The sequence below is a fragment of the Delphinus delphis genome, chromosome 3 (genome assembly GCF_949987515.2).
Source record: "Delphinus delphis chromosome 3, mDelDel1.2, whole genome shotgun sequence".
In the NCBI taxonomy this organism is placed as follows: domain Eukaryota; kingdom Metazoa; phylum Chordata; class Mammalia; order Artiodactyla; family Delphinidae; genus Delphinus; species Delphinus delphis.
The window spans coordinates 62,005,287-62,026,890 of record NC_082685.1 but is presented as its reverse complement, the minus strand read 5'-3'; the positions used below and the strand labels follow the sequence as shown (position 1 = coordinate 62,026,890).

The window sequence follows — 21,604 nt, the reverse complement described above, 5'->3', positions numbered from 1 at the left end:
GTTTCATGACCTTGGATATGGCAATGAATCCTTACTCACAAAGTCAAAAGCATAAGCAAGAAAAGAAAAAACAGATAAATAAATTGAACCTTATCAAAATTAAAATCTTTTATGCATCAAAGAACATAAAATGGGAGAAAATATTTGCAAATCATATATCTGATAAGGGATTAAGATCCAAAATACACAAAGAACTCCTAAAACTTAACAACAAAAAGACAAACAATCCAATCAAAAAAAGGACAAAGAGATATACAAATAGCCAATAAACATATGAAAATATATTCAACATTTTTAGTCATTGGGGAAATGCAAATGGAAACTACAATAAGATACCACTTTATACCTATTAGGATACATATAAATAAATGAATGAATGAAAATAACAAGTGTTAGCAAACATGTGGATTTAAAACCCTCCTACATTGTTAGCAGGAATGTAAAAACGTTGCAGCTGCCGTGGTAGTGTGATAGTTCCTCAAAAAGCTAAACATAGCATTATGATATGACACAGCAATTTCAGTCCTAGGTATAAACCCACAAGAACTGAAAACAAGGACTCAGATATTTGTATGCCAGTGTTAATTGCAGCAATACACAATAGTCAAAAGGTAGAAACGGGGCTTCCCGGGTGGCGCAGTGGTTGAGAATCTGCCTGCTAATGCAGGGGACACGGTTTCGAGCCCTGGTCTGGGAGGATCCCACGTGCCGCGGAGCAACTGGGCCCGTGAGCCACAACTACTGAGCCTGCGCGTCTGGAGCCTGTGCTCCGCAACAAGAGAGGCCGCGACAGTGAGAGGCCCGCGCACCGCGATGAAGAGTGGCTCCTGCTTGCCACAACTAGAGAAAGCCCTCGCACAGAAACGAAGACCCAACACAGCCAAAAATAAAAATAAATTAATTAAAAAGAAGGCTCAACATTTAAAAAAAAAAAAAGGTAGAAACAACCTAAGTGACCATTAACAAATGAACAGATAAACAAAATGTAGTATATACACATAATGGAATATTACTCATCCATTAAACGGAATGAAGTTCTAATACAAGCTACAACATGAAAACATTATACTAAGTGAAATAAGCCAGATACTAAAGAATAAATAGTATATGATTCCATTTATGTAAAATATCTAGAATAGGCAAATTCGTGGAGACAGAAAGTAGATTAGAGGTTACCAAGGTTTAGGGGGGTTTCTATTGCTTAATGATTGCAGAGTTTCTGTTGGGGTGATGAAAAAGTTTTGGAAACGGTTAGTGGTGATGGTTGCACAATGGTATGAATGTAATTAATGCCACTGAATTATATACTTAAAAATAGTTAAATGATAAATTTTAAAGTTATATTTTACCACAATAAAAAAAAATTTTTAAAGCCAAAAGCAAACATTCCAGTTACATAAAGAGACATTTCACCAAAAAGAATATACAGATGACAAGCACATGAAAAGATGTTCTATATCATTATCTATTAAGGAAATACAAATTAAAACCATAATACGGCATCACTACACACCTATCAGAATGCCTAAGTAAAAAAATAGTGACAACACCAAATGTTGGTTGGAATGCAGAGAAACTGGATCATTCGTTTGTTGCTGGTAGGAATGCAAAATGAGACAATCACTCGGGAAAACTCTTTAGCACTTTCTTAAAAAACTAAATATGCAACTACCATATAACCCAGCAACTACAGTCCTGGGCATTTATCCCAGAGAAATGAAAACTTATACTTACACAAAAATCTGTATATAAATGTTTATAAGCAGCTTTATTCATAATAGTCAAAAACTGGAAACGACCCAGACGTCCTTGAACAGGTGAATGGTTAAAAAATATGGGGTACACCCACACCATGGAATACTACTGGGCAATAAAAAGGAAGGAACTATTGCTACTCGCAATGACCTAGATGAATTTCCAGATGATCATGCTGAATGCAACAGCCAATCCCAAAACATTATATACTATATGATTCTATTTATACAACATTCTTGAAATGACAAAATAACAGAAATGGAGAAGAGCTTAATGGTTGCCAGGGATGAAAGAGAGTTCGAGGGTGGGAGGGAAGTGGGAGTGGCCACAAAAGGGCAACAAGTGAGACCCTTGTGGTGATGGAAATGCTCTGTATCTTGACTGTATCAAGATAGTACCTTGGCTGTGATAGTGTATTATTCTTGTACTAGTTTTATAAAATGTTATCAAGGGAAATTGGGTAAAAGATACACAGGATCTTTATATTATTTCTTATAATTGCATATTAATCTATAATTATCTCAAAATTAAAAGTTTAATATTATATATTAATTATTTAACATTATTAAATTACTAAAATATATTTAATATGATAATATATATTAAATCCAGATATATGTGTATGACTATATCTAGAAAAAATACAAATGTCCACCAATAGAAGAATGAATAAATAAATTATGGGCTATTAGTCCAATGACCACTACTCAGCAATAAAAAGTAATAAACTGCTGACAATGCAACAATATGGGTGAATTTAAAAACAAAAACCAAAAGCAAAAACATTGTGCTAATCAAAAGAAGTCAGACACAAGAGAATACATACTTTCTACTCCACCTATATGAAGTTGTAGAACAGGCAGAGCTAATCTACGGTGAAAGAAATCAGAAAATGGTTACCTCTGAAAGGTGAATAAAGAAGCACCTGGAGGGCTTCCCTGGTGGCGCAGTGGTTGAGGGTTCGCCTGCTGGTGGGGGGGCGGCGCGGGTTCGTGCCGCGGTCCGGGAGGATCCCGCGTGCCGCGGAGCGGCTGGGCCCGTGGGCCATGGCCGCTGGGCCTGCGCGTCCGGAGCCTGTGCTCCGTGGCGGGAGACACCGCGGCGGTGAAAGGCCCACGTACCGCAAAAAAAAAATTACCTTGACCATGAAGAAACAAAGGTGAGGGAATTCCCCGGCAGTCCAGTAGTTGGGACTCTGTGATTTCACTGCCATGGGCCGGGGTTCAATCCCTGGTCAGGGAACTAAGATCCCACAAGCCAAGCAGCATGGTCAAACTTTTTTTTAAAAAAGGCGCAATCTGGTTTCTGGCGTATAACATTCATCGCACTTCACTGTGACTGCTAAATTCCTTTTCTTCTCTGCCTGACAGAGGGCACCATGGGGACAGAGACAGTGTCTGCCTTGACCTACTGGCACCCCCAGCTCACAGCAGAGAGCTGGAGTGAAAGGAGCCCAGGTGTTTGGCTTTCAGTGCGATGCTGTGGTAATGGCAGAAAGTGGACACCTGAGGGTGAACCTCGGCTCCCAAGCCCTGCCTCCGTCCTTGCACGCCTCCCAACCCTCACCCCCGGCAGAGCTGCAGGCTCCCTTAGCTCAGGCACGCTGAGGAGCCTAAAAGCAACCCTCCCTGGGGTCCTGGGTCTCACTGCCTTTAGACAAAGTTCTTGGGAACAGCCCAGGGCATGATGGGAAGGACCCTTTAGCCTTGCTTCAGGGAAAGGATGAGGATGGGAAGAGGGAATGGGGTTGGGAGGCTCCAAGGAAGCCCCATCTGTTCCCTAGCAGGTTGTACAAGCCTAGATGACAGGGTATAAACCCAGCTCTGACAAGCTGCATGGTTCCAGCGAGCCCCGGGGGAGCTGGGCAGGCAGTCCCAGGACTGTGGGCAGCTTCTAGCAGCTCCTTCGGTCTCTCACTCCTTGGTGGGCCCAAGGTTCAAGCTGGCTCTTCTGTCGTCAGTGATGTGCTGGAAACTCCTCCCCGTACACAAAGTCCTTTCACAAACATAAATCCATTTTTTCTTCCTGACAAACCCGGAAGCTAACCAGTTGCCCATTTTATAAGGTAGGAGGCTAATACAAACACAAAGCTCAGACCAAAGTCATCCAGCCTTGACCTCATCCCACACTCCTCCTTCCCCTCCATTTCTCCCCAGGTCTGTCTTCCTAGAAGAGCAGGTAGGTGCAACGTGGGCCAGGACATCCTTAGACTCAGCAAAGCCCAGGGACGTTCAAGTTAGCCCTGGAGATCCCGGACCCTTCCTCACTCCCAGGGGATCAGGAAATGTGTTTGGTCTCTCCCTGGAGGCTGCAAAATGGCATGTGAGGGACTCTGAGTCTAGAGGTCAGGCCTAGAGTGAGAATCCAACCCAGAACTGTCTGACACAGGGCCCACCAGAGCTCTAACCCACTGCAAGGCACTGCCTCCTTTGGAAGGGTCCCGGGAGTGCTGTCCAATCTACATTCCGAAGGGTAGCCTGGGAGAGAAGCACAAAGGGCCCTATTAGAAGGGCATGCAGGAAGTAAAGGATTCCCAGAACACGGCATCTCCAGGTTTCCCAGCAGAGAAATGAGGGAGTTTTGGGGTTTTGAGAGAAAGATCCATAGGGTTTCAGAGCAGAAATATTAGTGTGTTAGGCAGAGAAAGGCTTCCTAAGGAGCAGGGGCTTTTAAATCTGAAACCTCATCAATAGTGGCAGAGGGGTCTGGGACTCCATAAGAGGGAGCTGGAAGAGAGGTGGGTAAAAGCTGCTGCTTATGGGTCCAAAATCAGGCTCCCTGGAGTCACTTCAGCAGCCTAGACAGCAGGTCACCACCACACAGGGCTCTTGAGAGGGGAGTCGGAAATGGCCCCAGCTCCATTTCCACAATCTATCCTAGCAACTTCCCCTCAAGTAAGTAAATGTCAAGTAAGTAAAACGACAGGTGAACAGAATCTAGCTACAGACTGACCTCAAACCTCAGGACAGCCCCCTTTTCAGCTCCCTTGGAAGACGTCTGGCCCTCACAAGATACTTTTAACCTCTTGAATTTCTGCTGGGAAGTTCCCACACCGTTTTCAGCTTACTGCTGAAAAGGAGGCAAACTGTTGCACCACCAGATAGGACTGAGAGAGGGCAAAAGGCAAAAGACAAAATGCAAAGTCAGCCAGAGAGGTAAAGAGAGAACCAGAACACTGGCAGCTGTGCCTGCAGTAACCTTCTCCATCCCCTTCACCTTCACGGGCAGCAGCTGCTTTGATCAGAACCTGGGATTTGAATGAAGAGGTGATATCTCACACAATTAATGTGGGCTTTAGCCTCATGTAGGAATGTGGATATTCAGATAAAGCTCACACACTACATCTTGGTTCTCCCCCACTGCCTGCAGTGCTAGGTCCCAGATGTTAGTAGTATTAGACTGTATGCTGACTACATGAGCCAGTGCAGGGCCTGTTTTCTCATCTAATTTCGCAAGTATGTCATCGAATGATTTCAAGGGGCCTAGCAGGTGTCAGGCAGTGCTGAGTAAGGGGCTAGAGTTGAGTAAGGGCCAGTCTCAGTCTTCAAGCTCACACTCTGTGGAGCAAACCATAGCAAGGGCCGCCTCCTGCACACATTCTACCAAAGAGCTTGCACTCACCCTCTTGAGTTCACATCTAAAATCAAAACCCCAGTCAAGACATGCCTGCCTGCACAAATTCTAAATGTCTGTTTCTGTCTGCCTCACAACTTTCAACACATTCTTTTTCAGATAAGATACAGAAAGAGGAACTAAAGTGTTTTCTATTTTGCCGTTAGTACCAACATTTGGTGCAGTGCTCCTGGTCTCTCCAGAAACTGACACTGAAAGAAGGCAGCAGACAATACCACATGTAAGTAGGATATATTAGTGCTGTAAGACTCAAATGTGGGTCTTATCTGTGCCATTCAATCCTATTTACGCCTTTGCCTCATTTAACCCAACAAACCAATTCCAGTACAGAAATGTTCACCACAATATTATTTCTGAACCAAAAATTGGAAACCATCTAAACATTCAAGAGGAAAATAGCTAAATAAATTATGTAGCTATTAAATGTTTTTAAAGAATATTAATGATAGGATCTGTTAGGTAAAAAGCAAGATACGAAACGCTATAGAGGTCAAATTCATCTAAAAATTGTTAACATACACATATGTGTGAATTATATACACATTTATAGACCAGTGGCTTGGGTGCCTCTGTAAGACACTGGCAGCATTTTAAATCAATGTACAGTCTGATGCTCCAAGTCAGAGGCTACTTGACTGCAGCACTGGGACATGGGTAGCAAAGACTGTGCCATCTGGAAGCACCCAAGAACCCCAGATCCACAAAGCGGGATGATCCTCCAGGATCGGGGGGCCTTCAACAGGGAGACAACAGGGAAGCTAGGATGCTACAAGTGCACATTGATTTAGCTGCTTTACCTTTCTTTGCAATCCTACTTTGCTACAGTTTTCAATAAACTTCAGTACATAACAGTAAACTAGACCTAAAGTAAGATCTAGAAATGTACGTGGAATTCATAGAAGCACAGTCCTATTGCTAAAAGGAATAAAAGCAAGCTAATCAGCTTACCTTCCTCCCAGACACAGCACTACCCATCTATCACCACCCAAATGAAGGACCCCATGCCAGCATTAAAATGAAACACACTTATAAAATCATGGATTTATACCTTTGCCATTTATTTTTAAAATCTTATTCAAAATATTAAATAATACAATTTCAGATATGAAAAAAATTACTGCAATAAAACAGTTCAGGTGTATTTCCACTCTGCTTCCCTTCCTTATTATAACAGTAAATTGTCCACCCAAGAGCAACAATGGACTGCCCTGCCTCTTCCACCTCTACACAAACCGCATGCCCACTGGCTCATCTGGGCTTTGTGAGTGGTGTTTAACATATATTAGGGGTTATGTTTCCTAAAAAGTTGTCGTGACACTTGTAAGAAGTCAACCAGGTTTCAAATCACATATTTACATATTGATCAACTCCTTATGATAGAAAGACAGGCTAAAATTAAATACAGTAAATCATTTCCAGTTTCTATTAAAAAAGAACAAGAAAACAAAACAAATACAGGGGGAGAAAGAGTCAGCATACACATATATCCTTCATGTATACAAACAACTTCATTCAGGTATAATTTTAATTTGAAAGACTTAGATACAATATTATTTAAGTGACATGGCCCCGAAAATTTATTCAAACTTACTATAAAAAAAAAAACAAGTGAACAAATATGGTATAATTTTAAACTCTGCCCCTAGCTTGAAAGCTTGGAGAAACCCTTGCTACAATCAGTTGCTAAGTAAAAGCAATTATTCACGTATTTAAAATTTTATGACAATTTCTACCTCTAAATTTAATTCAGTAATTCAAACCAAAAAATGCTCTCTATAACATTTTATTTATGTCCACTGCAAACTGCAGAGTCTCTACTGCAGAATTTCTAGACAAATTTATTAATGTGTTACTTAAAATTGTGGTCAGAATGAGCAATAATAAATTATGTATAAATTATCCAAAAATATCCAAAGCAATTTTCCTGGAAGAAAAAAATGTTACTTATATATAAAGCATTATTACATACATCCTTACATACATAGATACAGTTTGACAGCACAAAGAAATGTGTGCTTAAGAAACAGTATTTGGATGGCAGAAAGAGAATCTGAGTCAGCAGTATCAGATGTGTTAGAATTTAATTGTAAGTTTGGGATCTTTTAAAAGTAGCATTACTAACACTTCCAGAAAAAGAACAATAAAGAAATCTAAAACAATAAAAACAGGTAATGCTTAGCTCCACATTTTGGACACCTGATTGAATTCAACTCTAAAAATGTAGATAAAAAAATTATATACTCCTTGTTCATGAAACTTAACTTCCAAAGCACCAAGGCAAAATAAAGAGAGGCCCACCTCTCATTTAAGTACTAACTGCCAATGGCGAACATCTGCACAATATCATATAAAAAGTCAAGCAAATAAAATTATGTAATAAGCTAACACAAATCACAGTGCTTTAAAATATATAATCATTGGTAATCTTCAGAGAAGGCATTGCCTCATTAACATTCTGGTCTAGACGATGATATTCCACTGTTTTCGAACAAAGACCATCACGCCATTTCCTGCTTTGAACCAGAAGGAAAATCTGGAATAAAACAAAATAAATCAGATATGCAAAAAAGAAAATAGAGGACATGCTAAAAGTTTTTTATAACAAGTGAAGTATCTCTCTCCTAGGTTCCCAAATACAAAAGTAAAATGTCAACAACAAAAGGGCTATTTTGTTTTCCATCTTGTAAACAAGGTGAGACAGTGCTTTTTAATTTTTAATGTACATAGGAATGCCTATTAAAGACTGATTCCTGGCGTCTCTCTTCAGAGATGAGTTAGTAGATTGCAGTGGAGTCGAGGAACCTACCTGTTTAACAAGTCCCTTAGGTATTTATAATAGAGATGGTCCAACACTAAACACTGGAATAAAATATCACTGGCATTCAAAATTTTGTCCACCTACAAATATTTACAGAGCTAGTGACAGACCACTAAACCACAAATAACCAAAGGGTTTGTTTGCTTGTTTTCTGAGTCAAAACAACAAGTAAAATATTAGAATCACTGATTCTCAAAGCTGGAAGGCATTGTGAAATTCTCTGGTCCAGTTCTATCATTTCGCAAGTGAGAAAATCAAGGTCCCAAAGGGGAAGGTGGCTGCCAGGAATAACAAAGCAAGTTACAACAAAGTCAAGACTGAGAATTCCTGGCCAATAAGTATTAAAAAGGACATTGTGGGGCTTCCCTGGTGGCACAGTGGTTGAGAGTCCGCCTGCCGATGCAGGGGACACAGGTTTGTGCCCCGGTCCGGGAAGATCCCACATGCCGCGGAGCGGCTAGGCCCGTGAGCCATGGCCGCTGAGCCTGCGCGTCCGGAGCCTGTGCTCCATCTGCAGCAGGAGAGGCAACAGTGAGAGGCCTGCGTATCGCAAAAAAAAAAAAAAAGAAAAAGCACATTGTGCTTGATCTCCCTTTAAATGTTTAAAAAGCTTAACTATTTAGCTCTGGGACTACACAGTGCCCAGATGAACCTTCACACTAAATTATCCATTCAGTCCTATTTATGCCTCCTCTGCCTCACGTAGTCCAACACACCAACTCCAGTACAGCAGTGTTCATCACAATATTATTTCTGAACCAAAAACTGAAAACCATCTAAATACTCAGCAGGAAAATAGCCAAATAAATTATGTAGCTATTAAATCATGTTTTTAAAGAATATTAATGATATGAAAAATGCTCATGATTTGTTAGGTAAAAGGGAAGATACAAAACTCTATATGAAATAATCAAATTCATTTAAAAATTAACATACACATATATGTCTGAACTATACACACATTTACAGACCAGAAATATACCAAAATGTTAATAATGCTCAGCTTTGGGTAGTAGCTTATATTTTCTTTTCTACACTTTTCTGTGTCCCTAAAAAAGACATGTAATACTTTAACAACCAGGGAAAAAAGTTATCAAAATATCATAAAGTTCAGTGCTTAATAAATTAGAAGTCTTAAATTAACAATCTCTCTCCACAAGCACTCCCAGTGAAGTAGCAATGCTAAGTTAAGATACAAAACATTTTTTTAAAAAAATCACTGGGCTTTGGTTTTGCTCAATAAAAATATTTTGGCTTCTTTTTTCAGAAGCACATGTAGTAAAGCATTCTGTCTTTCATTTGTTAAAATACACCACAAATTTATAAACTGATATGAGACATCTTGATATTTTACCATCAACAGAAACCTGACCAAAAAAGAAAAAACTCTGAATCAGCAGAAGTATTAATAAGAAATATGACTGAGATTATAGAGGGTAACTAGAGGGGGTGAAAAATCCCAAACTTACCTTCCTTTTGTTGTGATATGTAATATAAACAACAGCAACACAAAAAGCAAAAATAATAAGATGGAAAAAGAAATGGCTATCTTCCTCTTCTATATTTGAGGGTGGGGTCTTAAAAGATCTCACTGACTGTTCAATTTCCATATAGCTCCTGTTTTCTTCCAAGGCCTCATTGGACTCATCGTCCCGGGGGCTGGTGGTCCAGTCGTAGTCTGGTTCTCCATAATCTCCATTGTCCAGAGTGTCTTTGGCAGTGGACGGAGAACTATTCAGTGTGAGAAGATCCTCTTCCTCTATGCTAGGATCTTCATTGTTATCAGCTTCCTCTTGGGACAGAGAAGTAGTAGGCGAGGGATGAGGGGACAGAGATGCCACTCCACTTTTTTCTGTACTAGTTGTATGAGGGAGAGTGATGTTGATTTGGGAAACAGAAGGTTTGGTTTCATTTGTTAAAGCATCCATATTTGGAGTAGAAACATGTGACTTCGGTACAGTCTGGCTCGGCGAATCAGCCTGTGATAGAGCTAAAATAAGTAAATAAAGAACATTAAACTGAAATCTTCAAATTTATCTCCACCAAGCTAGAAGCACATATACCTAAATTTTCCACTAAGCTAGGATCAGCCACCTGTCTTTCTGTTCTGGGGTTGGGGTAGAGTCTGGGTCCTGAAGTCAAACCTCTGTGAAATGAAAACAGAGGGTACAAGCTCTGTGTGAACTTTGCCACTGTGACCTAAAGTCAAACCCCTCTCTATTCTTTCTTTTCTTTTTCTTACAGTGGCAGGCTATGTAATGCAGTAGGTCTCTTATGCTGCTTAAGTTGTTACTATCTGGCAAGGCAATTGTTATCTGATGAATATTTCATTTTTTACTTCAATTTATTTCATTTTAACTTTTTCACTTTTTTATTTCATTTTAAATTCAATGCCCAAAATTGAGATATACATGTAATGCTGTCAGCAATTATACTGTATTTTCCTAGTCTGTTCACCCTTCTACTCCCTTAGCAGACCATTCACATTTCCTCTGTCCTCAAACTTCTAACACCTTCTCTGTTGTCCTCATTTTTAAAGGCTAACATCACTTCCTAATTTCTCTGAGAAAAATGAAGCCATCAAAAGAGAACTTCCATGTACTACCAGAACTCTAGGCTCATAAGTCCAGCTGCCTACCTGATATCTCCTCTTAGACGTCTGTCATTCAAATTAACATGTTCAAAATGAATTCTGACTTTGGCTTCCAGGAAGATGGAGTAGATGTATTTTTCCCTATTCTTCCCACTAAAAACAAATTAAAACCCTGCATATTACATATAAAATAACATAAGATGACTCTGAAAGGTGGAAAGAATAAGGCAGAGTGGTTAGAGACCTGAGGACATGAGAAACAACCCAGTGGTGACTTTTCTGGATTTTCTTTTTACCTCACATATTCCAGACTTGAGCTGAAGAGCCCAGCAACCTGGAAACACCACGGGTGTGGACAAAAAGGGCCACCCAAAAAGCCTGCTCTCTTTTGCCAGGAGATCAGGAGAGAGGCAGCCTAGCAAGAAAGAAAACTTTTAGACAGTGACTGCTCTACTCCAAGCAAACAACACAGAAAAAACTGTGGCTCCACTCACACCTACACCAGCAAAGACCGAGTGGGGAGCCTAGATTTCCACCCTCACCAAGCTGTAATGAGGTGCCCCTTCCCCTGCACAATAGGATGATGTCAGAGGAGGCCTAGTGAACAGTCAAGACTTTAACCATGGTCTAGCAGTAATGAGGCCACCCCCAACAATATGTCAGTGCAGACCATGAGGGGAGCCAAAACTCCCACCCCTGCCCAGAACTAACAGGACCACCACCACCCTTCAGGTGCCAACACAGATCAAGTGGAGACCCTAGATTTCTAGCTCTACCTGCCAGTAATGTGCACCAATCCCCACCTCCCCTGCCAGAGCAATGTCATAAAAAGCCAACTAAAAGAGAAAGTTTCAGACCAGAGTCTTAACAACACAAAGTACCACAATTTACCCCATACAAAATACATAATTTGAATAGCCCTTTAACTATCAAGGAAACTGAATTTTTAATTTTAAAACTCCCCAAAATCAAATCTCCTGGCCCAGATGGTTTCACTGGAGAATTCTACCAAATGTTTAATGAAGAATTAACACCAATTCTACACAATCTCTTCTAGAGACTTGCAGAGGAGGGAACACTTCACAATTCATTTTATGAAGCTAATATTATTATCCTGATACCAAAACCAAAGCCACTACAGAAAAAGAAAATTACAGACTGATATCTTTCATGAACAGAAATGCAAAAATCCTTAACAAAATATTAGCAAATAGAAATCAACTTTAGGACTTCCCTGGTGGCGCAGTGGTTGAGAATCCACCTACCAATGCGGGGGACATGGGTTGGAGCCCTGGCCCAGGAAGACCCCACATGCCGCGGAGCAACTAAGCCCGTGTGCCACAAATACTGAGCCCGCGTGCCTAGAGCCCGTGCTCCGCAACAAGAGAAGCCACCACAACGAGAAGCCCACGCACCGCAACTAGAGAAAGCCCACGTGCAACAACAAAGACCCAACACAGCCGAAAATAAATAAATGAATAAATATTTTTTAAAAAGAAATCAACTTTAATATAAAGTTCTCTGGTGGCCTAGTGGTTAGGGTTTTCGCTGCCGTGGCCCAAGTTCAATCCGTGGATGGGTAACTGAGATCCCACAAGCCATGCAGTGCAGCCAAAAAAAAAAAAAAGAAAGAAAGAAATCTGCAATATATAAAAAGAATGATACTCCATGATCACTAAGGTTTATTCCATGGATGCAAGACTGGCTCAATACTCAAAAATCAAAGTAATCCACCATATTAACAAGCTAAACGAACCTCAGCCTAAGTCTCACACCTTTTACAAAAATTAACTAAAAATGTATCACAAATTTAAATGTAAAACTACACAGATTTTTTAAAGAAGATTTAGGACAAAATCTTCAGAATCTAGGACTAGACAACAAATTCTTTGACCTGATACCAAAAATACATAAAAGGAAAAATTCATAAATTGAATTCCATCAAATTTTTTTTAATTTATTTATTTTATTTATTTATCTTTGGCTGCTTTGGGTCTTCGTTGCTGCACATGGGCTTTCTCTAGTTGCAGCAAGTGGGGGCTACTCTTCGTTGCGGTAGAGTAGGGCTTCTCATTGCGGGCTTCTCATTGCGGTGGTGTCTCCTGTTGTGGAGCACGGGCTCTAGGCACACGGGCTTCAGTAGTTGTGGCACGCAGGCTCAGTAGCTGTGGCTCGCGGGCTCTAGAGCACAGGCTCAGTAGTTGTGGCGCATGGGCTTACCTGCTCTGTGGCATGTGGGGTCTTCCCAGACCAGGGCTCGAACCCGTGTCCCCTGCATTGGCAGGCAGATTCGTAACCACTGCGCCACCAGGGAAGCCCAATTCCATCAAAACTTAAAAATTTTTTTCAGTGAAAGACCTTCCTGTGAGGATGAAAAGGCAAGCTACAAAGTGGGAGAAATATTTGTAAGCCCCATACCCAACAAAGGCCTAGTATCTAGAATACATAAAGTGAAAAAGCAAACAATCCAATTAGAACATGGGCAAAAGACATAAAGAGACGTTTCACCAAAAAGAACATACAGATGGCAAATAAGCACATGAAAAGATGTTAACCATTAGGGAAATGCAAATTAAAACCTCAGTGAGAGGGCTTCCCTAGTGGCACAGTGGTTACGAATCTGTGGTCACAGAATCCGCCTGCCAGTGCAGGGGACACGGGTTCGAGCCCTGGCCCGGGAAGATCCCACATGCCGTGGAGCAACTAAGCCCGTGTGCCACAACTACTGAGCCTGATCTCTAGAGCCCACAAGCCACAACTACTGAGCCCACATGCCACAACTACTGAAGCCTGTGCACCTACAGCCTGTGCTCCACAACAAGAGAAGCCACGACAATGAGAAGCCCGTGCACCTCAACAAAGAGTAGCCCCCACTCACCCCAACTAGAGAAAGCCCGCACACAGCAACGAAGACCCAACACAGCCAATAATTAATTAATTAATTTTTTTAAAAAAACTCAATGAGATATCACTGCACACCTATCAGAATGGCTAAAATAAAAAATAATGACAATGCCAAATGTCGGCAAGGATGCAGAGAAACAAGATCACTCATATGTTGCTGCTGGTAATGTAAAATAGGACGACCATTCCAGAAAACAGCTTGGCAGTTTCTTAAAAAACTAAATGTGCAACTACCATGTGACCCAGCAGTTACAGTCCTGGGCATTTATCCCAGAGAAATGAAAACATGTTCACATAAAAATCTGTACATAAATGTTTATAGCAGCCTTATTCATAATAGCCAAAAACTGGAAACAACCCAGATGTCCTTCAATGGATGAAAGGTTAAACAAAGTGTAGTACATCCATACCATGGAATATTACTCAGCAATTAAAAGGAACAAACTATAGACAAATGAAACAACTTAGAAGAATCTCCTGAGAATTATGCTAGGTGAAAAAAGCCAATCCCAAAAAGTTACATACCATATGATCCCATGTATCATATTCACAAAATGATAAAATTGTAGAAATAAAAAAGATTAGTGGTTGCCAGGATTTCAGGAGGGAGTAGGGATAGGAAGAAAGTGAGGATAACTATAAAAGAGCAACAGGAAAGATCCTTATGGTGATGTTAATGCTCTGTATCTTGACTGTATCGATATCAGTATCCTGGTTGTGATATTATACTACAGTTCTGCAGGATGTTATCACTGGGAAAAACTGGGTAAAGGGTACACAGAATTTCTGTATTTTATTTCTTACAACTGCAAGTGAATCTACAATTATTTCAGAATGAAAAGGTTAAAGAAATGCATTTTTTCTTCCCACTCCAAAAAGAAAAAACAAAGAAACAAAAACAAAAACTTGTTCTATCTATAGTCTCCCTCTCAGTTAATGGCAACTCCATTTTTCTGTTACTCAAGCCAAAAGCCTTGGAGTCATTATTTTAACACCCCACATCCAATCTGTTTCTCTGCCTTCAAAATATATGCAGAATTTGAAGAGTTTTCACCCCTCCATTGCTACTGCCTAGTCCAAGCCACCACAATCTCCCCTGGATTATTATGGTAGCCTTCTAAATGATCTGTATGCTTCTCCCTTAACCCCTAGTGTCCACTCTCAACATAACAGCCAGAGTCATCCTGTAAAAACTTAAGTTAAAATGACGTTACTCCTCTGCTTAAAACCATCTAGTAGCTCTCCATTTCCCTCAAGAGTGAAATTCAAAGTCTTTATAATAGCTTATAAGATCCTATATGATCTGGTCCCCATTATCTCAATGCTGTTATCTCCTACTAATCTTCCTAACTATTCTATCCCCACTGCCTACTTAACAGATAGCAGGCATTCAATAAATATTTATTGAAAATGCTCAACTCTCACCACAAATCCTACACTGCTTCCCAAGTAGCGTTTTTGCACCTACTACACCCTCTGAAAAGCCTTTCTCATAGTTCTCAGCCAGGTAAGACCCCGCCACTCTTCTAAGGATATCTCCAACATCACCCTATTTGTTGCTGTAACTCCAATACCTAGCACCAAGTAGGAGCAGAATTAATAAATATTGTTCAAGGAGTAAAAATCTGGAAGTTGGGAGTTCCCTAGCAGTCAGTGGTTAAGTAAGACTTGGCGCTTCCACTGCAGAGGTCAAGGGTTCGATCCCTAGTTGGGGAACTAAGTTCCCACATGCCACAAAACACAGCCAAAAAACACGTGGACGTTATATACAAGAAAACAAACTAGGACTTCATCTGAAACATTTGATGTAAACTAGATCAACCTCCTGGACCGCCACTCCTTCAAATGAAAGAGGTTGATCCAGTCAGCTATAAAGAGTATTCAGAACAAAGTGATAACTCTGACTTTATGGATTTGTTTCAGTTTATATATATATATATATATAAACTTTAGACTTTTACATATTGATATATGTTCCATTTCTACCCTTTCCTATTTGATATCACCTCTCTAGTTAAAACTTAACACTTTAAAATTAAAATTTTTTAATTTAATTCTCTCCTACTGGTACCTTTTTAAAAACTGCCTTAAAATAAACTATATCAATATTTCTCGAACAAGAATGCAGAAGACCCTGAGAATTCATTCACACACTGAATTCTGGGAAACAATGCCTTAAAATTAAATACACATTAAATAAATTTAGGCAACATCTAGGAGCAATATGATGGTCAATGTAGAAAGCAGGCACTTTTGAAATGGCATGGCCAGACTAGGTCAGACAGTGAGCATCCAGTGATCCAAAATAACACTTACATTAACTTCTTTAAACTTTACCAAAACAAAAACATCTGTAAAAAGTCTTACAGATTGCCAAGAATATACCCAAGCACTGAAATTTTAAGAAACCTAATATGGAACAAGTTTAAATAAATCTGATATAGAAACTTTCTAACTTCCTATGCTTACTTGAAGTTTGGAATGCAATATATTCTAGCTAGACTTTAATTTTCTTATTACAAGAGTAATTACTTTGAAATCACTTTACCATAAGGCACGCTTACAAAAAACATTTATATTACCCAAAGCTTTACACATGCTACACTGTACTACAATGGAGCTGCTTCCCTATTAAAAGCATACATGTTAGTTTTCATTTAAGTTATTTTCAATAGGGAATAATCTGAATTTAAAATTGATATATACAAAAACTTAATAAAAGAAAACCATTCCCTGAAATGTCCTAGTATAGTTGGAGCAATGTTTATGGGGCCTTAACAAATAAAAAAAGACAAGAGGACACCTTAATACTCCACACTCACCCTGCTTACCCACACATCAGAAAATTTTCAACCATCTCTTAAGAGAAAAAGTTGTTTTTGAAACTATAGTTACCAGCTACATATTCCCCAAACTGTATATCTTAAGCACTCCAGCAAGAAATATAAATGCTTAAATGTCAGTTTTTTCTTAGATGATTAAATGACCAAAACAACCATGCTACTTAGGAACTTTAGGAACAGGAGTATCTGCATCAACCAGAGAAATCCTCATTATATTTTACTAACAATGAAAGGGTCTTGGGAAAATGGGCCACAGTCCTTTCCCACTGAGTTACAAACACTTCTGGGAGGGTGGTCCAGGTGCCCTGCCCTCACGGCTGCTGGGGAAACCCAAGTAAGTAACCACAGCACTGTAGTACAGGAATGTATGGCTAGACAGCCCCTGTTGGCAAATAAATGAACACTATCCCATTTATACTGTTTTTCATCTGAACTCAAACAAGATTTAGGCAGAAAAAGAAGGATCATGTCTTGGCCTGAAATAAAAAAGGGACTACTAAACAAGATACTGCTTAATCATTATAAATTCTTATTAGTGGATTTGTTCCCCCTAAGTCTCAGGCCATGGTCTACAGGTTTCCTCTTTTCTCAATAAAGCCTTCAATATCTTGATTCACAATGTAACATTTCTAAGAAAAGGAATACTTAATCGTGCAGCACTATTTACAATAGCCAAGATATGGAAACAACCTAAGTGCCCATGGATCAAGGAATGGATAAAGAAGTTGTGGTACACACACACAGTGGATTATCATTCAGCCACAAAAGAGAATGGAATCTTGCCATTTGCAACAACATGGATGGATCTTGAGGGCATTATGCTACGTAAAATACGTCAGTCAGAGAAAGACAGATATATGATTTCATTTACATGCTACGTGAAATACATCAGTCAGAGGAAGACAGATATATGGTTTCATTTACATGTGGAATCTAAAAAACAAAACAAAACAAATAAAAACAAATTAAAAATCTAAACTCATAAATACAGAGAACAGAATGGTGGTTGGCGGGGACAGGGGCAGGGTGGAGGTGAAGGGAATCAAAAGGTACAAACTTCCACTTATAAAATAAATAAGTCATGGGGATGCAATGTACAGCACAGTGACTATAGTTAATAATACTGTACTGCATGTCTGAAAGTTGCTAAGAGTAAATCTGACAAGTTCTCATTATAAGAAAAAAATGTTAACTATGTGTGGTGATGGATGGTAACTAGACTTAGTGTGCGATCACAGTGTATACAAACATCAAATCATTACGCTATACACCTGAAACTAATATGTCAATTATACCTCAATTAAAAAATAAATACTTAAATCCTACAGATCCATTGAAATGAAGCAGGGTTGTCTGGTTAACCCAGGACACAGAGAAGGGGGACCATGTTTACAAAGAATCTCCCTTGTCCCAGAACTCCTCTTCTCCTCCCAAGACCCTCAGGAGTCCAACGCCCCAGCATTCTGGCTCTTTACCAAGCCCCGGAACCTCCCAGTCCTCACAGATGCACCAATACTCAAAGATAGCTCTTTTCCTTTCACTTTCGCTCTCCAAATTATTCCATCAGCTCGGCCCGGTCAGTGCCCCTACCCATCTTCGTCTTTACCGCTGATCTCACCCGTTCTGGAAAGCCCCCGCCTTCCCTTGGCCCAGCTAAACCCCTGGGCACCCGCACCTGACCTTGGGACTCTCTCTAGACACCACACCTCTTACTCTCGGCTGTCTCCTCAGCACCTGTCCCCTCTGTGCTCTCTTCTAGACCCTCCTAACTCCCATATCTGTAAAGAAAAAAAAAGAACGTTGCATGCCATTCCAGTTCTACAAGAATCAAGCTATTAGCCACTGCAGTTGCCCACCTACAGTGGACCTGAGGGGAACTAAGGATGGAGAAAAACAGGATGAAGTATTCTGTTTTGGATACACGGGTCCTAGACAGGTAAGATGCATACCTAAGGAAGAATTTCAATAACCCCAGATTCTTGCGTCTTCCCATACAAAGTACTAAAATTATGAACTTCAGATGTCTGTTCTTTATGATGAGCAGTAATCTTTTGATGTTTGACTACATGTTTTTTTCCCAGCAAAAACTTCATCCATTAACCTGGCTCCTGCCTCACCTCTTCGAACAATTTCTCAGAACTGAGAAACTGGCTCCCCCCGCTACAGCCTTCAGTAAGACACTGAATAAACTCACAGTTCTTACAGTTGTGCGTTTTTGTTTGTAATCGACACCTCCAAGGGATCTTAGAGACCGCATCACCGCCATTCTCTGTGGCAACCCATTTTTCAAGACTCTAGACACCACCACCACTCTTCCCTCCCCGCCCATCTACACGCTCGCTGCCTGGGTCCCTGCAGCTCTCAACCCCACTTCTCAGGCCTCTTGGAGACCCCACCTCCACAGACCCCTTCAGACAGCCTACTCTCCCTCTTCGGGGCTGTAGAGACCCTGCCCCTCTAGACATCGCCACCTGCTCCGGACACTCGGAAGCGCCCGTTCCCTGGTCGGGCCCGTCTTGGCGTTCCGCGCCCGCGCCCGGGCCCTCCCCGTCTTCCCGCGACCTCCCTACCGCCACGCCCCATTTACCACTGGACGCAAGCAGAAGCGCCAGGACCAGCGGCAGCGCCAGCCCTCCGGGGACCTGGATGGCCGGCCTGGGCCGCAGTTTCGCTTGCTGGGCGCTCCTCATCCTCCTCAGGGTGGCGGCGGCCATAACGGTCTCGGCTGCGAGCCTGCGCGGTTGCTAGGCTCTACGTCATGACGTCAGACACTGCGTATGGCATCGCGGCCGTAGGCGTTTACGTCCCAACGTGATGACGTGTCAGCCTGGAGTTGGGTTCTGGGAGCCGGAAATGAGGGAGAGTGTTAGCGGGAATTGGGGCAAAGGGAACCACCAGAAACTCGGCTGCAAGCTAAGGATGTATTGTGTAAGGTGTGAAGAGAGTCAGAACGAGCCCCTTCTTCCCACGTGATGGGCTAGTATCAGCTAATAACTTTTAGAACATTTTTAGGAGTATCCATCTGTGTAATAGACTGATCCCAAAAGAGAACTGCCCTCCCCCTCCCAAAGGCAAAGGGGGACCTCACTGCTGGCGCAGTGGTTAAGAATCCGCCTGCCAATATATAGGGTACACGGGTTCGAGCCCTGGTCCAGGAAGTATCCCGCATGCCGCGGAGCAACTAAACCCCTGTGCCACAGCCACTGAGCCTGCGTTCTAGAGCCCATGAGCCACAAATACTGAAGCTCACGCGCAGGGAGCCTGTGCTCCACAAGAGAAGCCACCGCAATGAGAATCCTGAGCACCACAACAGAGCGTAGCCCCTGCTCGCCGCAACTAGAGAAAGCCCGTGCGCAGCAACAAAGACCCAATGCAACCAAAAATGAGAAAAGGCAAAGGAAATAAATGTTGAGTGGGTGGTGGGATTTTAGGTTGGTGGTATTTTAGGTTAAGTGTTCTATTTTTAACATTTCCCCATAATCTTTTATTACTTCAACAAATACTTAGTACCTGTCCATATTTCAATATACAGCACTGAACAAAACACTTTTGTGGAATTTATTTTTCTGTGAGGGAGACTATAGTGTAAAATACATACTATATACAATGGTAAAGGTATTATGGAGGAAAAGCAGGGAAGTGGGCTAGGAAAGAGGTGTGCAAACAGCTTCCACATTTCCTACAATAAGCTTCTTTTAAATGTTGTTAACTTAAAACCCCAGAATATGAAAGTGCAAATTTAGAAACTTCCAGGAAGTTCCCTTAGGGCCCTAGCCACAATGCTTTGGTCTGTGTGTTCTGTGAATATTTTCTTAATGTCTATAGGCGTCAGCTCGTAAAATTACATTTGATTGATTTGCAGGAAAATCAGCATGGCATGAAGCAAGACATTTATTTTACCCCACAGCTTCACCACTCTGGTCTCCATGATTTCCTCAGAGGATTGCTGCTATCCCCCAGAGACAGTTGAGCTGCCTCTTTGAAGAGAGAAAAGCCTGTGTTCTCCTCAATCTGGTTTCCTTTAACATTTTATCTGGCACTAGTGACCGCTCAAAAACACAAACTGTGTTGTTAAGAAAACTAAGAGGTCATTCATCTATTCATTTCCTTAAGCCCACCACAAGCCCAGATAGACTGAATGGTGCACTTATTGCAAAACTTCCAGGGTAGCCAGGGTACAAAGTCTTCCCAAGTTCCCCTGGAGCTTTCCCTCTGTGAGTACAGAAATCTTCACTCAGTTTAACGAATAAGCCTCTCAGTTCTAGCTTCTGCATGTTGGGAGATTCAGACTTAATCAGGCCTTTTTCCTGTAATAAACACACCTTCAATCCTCTCTTCTTTGTCCACTTTGTTCCTTTGGCCCCATACCAGATTATTTCAATTCTCTTACTGGTGAGATACCATGAACTCAAGGCATTTTGCACAATACTCTGACATGCAACAACCAGAAAATATGTAAATGAGAGGAAAATATTCCCTCAGAGGGCCCTTTGTACATTTCAAAATACCAAAAATGCAACTGGCTTCTGACTGGATGTACCCAACAACCATTATGGACAAAAATCTCTGGACACATTTAATAAAGTGAACTTTGAAATAGCTGCGGGTCCTTATGAACCTGATGAAGACAGTATAACAAATACTGAGGCCAGCAGGTTTAGGGTGACCAGTTACACAAAATGCTGGAAGTAAATCTGATACCTGTTGGGAATTGTCACTTCCAAACGTCCATAAAAAGGAATTCTGCCTAAAAATATTTATCATTGAATAGGAAAAACTATCTAGGGCTTCCCTGGTGGCGCAGTGGTGGAGAATCTGCCTGCCAATGCAGGGGACACGGGTTCATGCCCCGGTCCAGGAAGATCCCACAGGCCGCGGAGCAGCTGGGCCCGTAAGCCATGGCCCCTGAGCCTGCGCGTCCGGAGCCTGTGCTCCGCAACGGGAGAGGCCACAACAGTGAGGCCCACGTACCGCAAAAAAAAAAAGAAAAAAAAAAGTCTACATTTGATGAAGCTGGATAATGTATATGCAGAGTTGTTCCTATTCTATTGATACTTC

At 41.2% G+C, this 21,604-nt stretch overlaps 1 protein-coding gene across 1 annotated transcript; it reads right to left on the bottom strand.

Annotated features, from left to right (window-relative positions):
* Positions 1-6,425: 6,425 nt before the first annotated feature.
* Positions 6,426-19,272, bottom strand: C3H5orf15 (chromosome 3 C5orf15 homolog). Its single transcript, XM_060008851.1, has 3 exons — positions 19,134-19,272; positions 9,676-10,196; positions 6,426-7,921 (listed from the first exon to the last, which is right to left on the bottom strand). Exons 1-3 carry the CDS (start codon positions 19,258-19,260, stop codon positions 7,790-7,792), a joined length of 780 nt encoding a protein of 259 aa, XP_059864834.1. The 5' UTR covers positions 19,261-19,272; the 3' UTR covers positions 6,426-7,789.
* Between the last annotated feature and the right edge of the window lie 2,332 nt (positions 19,273-21,604).